The 1,790-nt window shown below is 40.4% G+C and overlaps 1 protein-coding gene across 1 annotated transcript; it reads left to right on the forward strand.

The window, feature by feature from the left end:
* Positions 1 to 310: 310 nt before the first annotated feature.
* On the forward strand, positions 311 to 598 carry AK88_00018 (uncharacterized protein; the record flags this gene model as incomplete). The annotated part of the gene is made up of 2 exons (XM_012477669.1): positions 311 to 403; positions 500 to 598. The coding sequence occupies 2 exons, from the start codon at positions 311 to 313 to the stop codon at positions 596 to 598; spliced, it is 192 nt and encodes a 63-aa protein (XP_012333092.1).
* Between the last annotated feature and the right edge of the window lie 1,192 nt (positions 599 to 1,790).

The following is a 1,790-nucleotide window of genomic DNA, read 5'->3' on the forward strand; positions in this document are numbered from 1 at the left end:
AAAAAAAAACAAAAAAAAAAAAAAAAAAAAGCAGAGTGAACGATGAACAAAAATTAGCGTTTCTGCAAAAACAATAAAAAAAAAAAAAAAAAAAAAAATTTAGTAAACAGTGAATGGTGAACAGTAGGGCGTGAATGTTGAGTGGTGAATGGTGAAGGTCACAAACGAGCAAAACTCACTTAGTGTTTAAAAGTGCCACTTTTTTTTTTTTTTTTTTTTTTAGCTAGCTGTATGAGGTAGCGATGATCGCATGTGTGTAATACTGGCACCTCCGTCCATACCTTCTTCCCCATCCCTTTACAGATTATTAATGAAGTTTAAAAAGCACATAAATAACATCATAGACAAGGCGTTTAAAACGGACTTCACTTCCTTCATCGGATTCGTCTGCTTCGTCATTATGGTACGTCTGTTGTGTTCGCGTGCCGCGTCACCCCTGCACCACTTCGCCACTTCACCGCCCTACCCCCCTTGACTGGCCCACCCCTTCCCCGCGCAGATAATACTGACGAGCGTTTTGGTAGTGCACACGATTTATAAGTTCATAAATAACCCTGTGCCGACAGCCGGCGCGCAGGAGAAAAAAAAAACCCAGTGAAACGAAGCAAGCGTAAGACAAGGTGGCGCAGCCATGTTGTCACATTGATTCTTTTTCTTTCCCGGTTGCTCCTTTTTTTTTTTGATTTGTTTTCCATTTTGTATCGTCCCGCCGCTACTCCAGGGCAAGGTCGCCACTTTTTACACACATATGCAAAGGGGGAGAACCCCGTAAGTTTTTTTTTTTTTTTAAATTTATGGCCTTGGGAAGGTTCTAAAACTACCCAGAGTAAAATGCCCCGATCGATCGGGTGTGTATGTTTTGCGATCTTCCAAGTTGGCGGCTGGAAGTCGTCTTAAGTGATATAAACTCGCTTCCTTGCCCTTACGGGTAGAGAGAGGGAAGAGCTTCCTTCTCCTGATCTCACTGTGGGTGAGTATTGGCACACAGGAGGAACGAAGTGGAAAATCGTTATTTTCCCTGTTGCGGGCGCAAAAGAAAAATAAAAAAAAGAAAAAAAAAAGAGTTAACACAACACAGGCACATTTCAATCGCTCTGTTTTTACACTCACTTGTGGTGCCTATTGTACATACGCTTGGAGTCACATTATCACTCGTCCTGCGTTCTATTTTCATTTGATCATATGACGGCGGTGAATTCTTCACACCCCTGGGGGACTTCCGAACTGGTCAACAAAGAAAAAGAACAAACAAGCTCCACGGGATGTTCACTATACTCGCAAAAAAAAAAAAAAAAAAAAAAAAAATGTACAGTGCTAAGGTATAGCTACCGGGAGGAAGAAAAAAAAAAAAAAAAAAAAAAAAAAAAAAAAACAAAGATACATATATATATACATATGTGTATCCACATATGATACACTTTCACATAATAAAGAGAGCGAGTAAACAGACATAACAGACATGCGAACGTGAAGTAGAAAGTGCACCGCTTCGCAACACAGGCTGTCATGTAAGTGTGACCCGCTCACGCACAATCAATCGACTTCCATCCCCTTGAAGGAAATAATTTGATACTACTCCTCTTGGACTTGGAAAAGGGGATTAACGCACACCTGTCCCAATTTACACATTATGCTAAGAAGTAAAAAAAAAAAAAAGAGGCAGGACAGAAAGGATAATACTTGCACTTGAATTTCCATTCTCAGTTTATTTATTATTGTGCACGTCTCTCCCCTATGTGTCTCTACTGCTAACCTTTTGGGGGTTGTTGCCTTCGCTTCTTTTTCAAGGC

This window comes from Plasmodium fragile (assembly GCF_000956335.1).
Source record: "Plasmodium fragile strain nilgiri unplaced genomic scaffold supercont1.1, whole genome shotgun sequence".
Taxonomy (NCBI): Eukaryota; Apicomplexa; class Aconoidasida; order Haemosporida; family Plasmodiidae; genus Plasmodium; species Plasmodium fragile.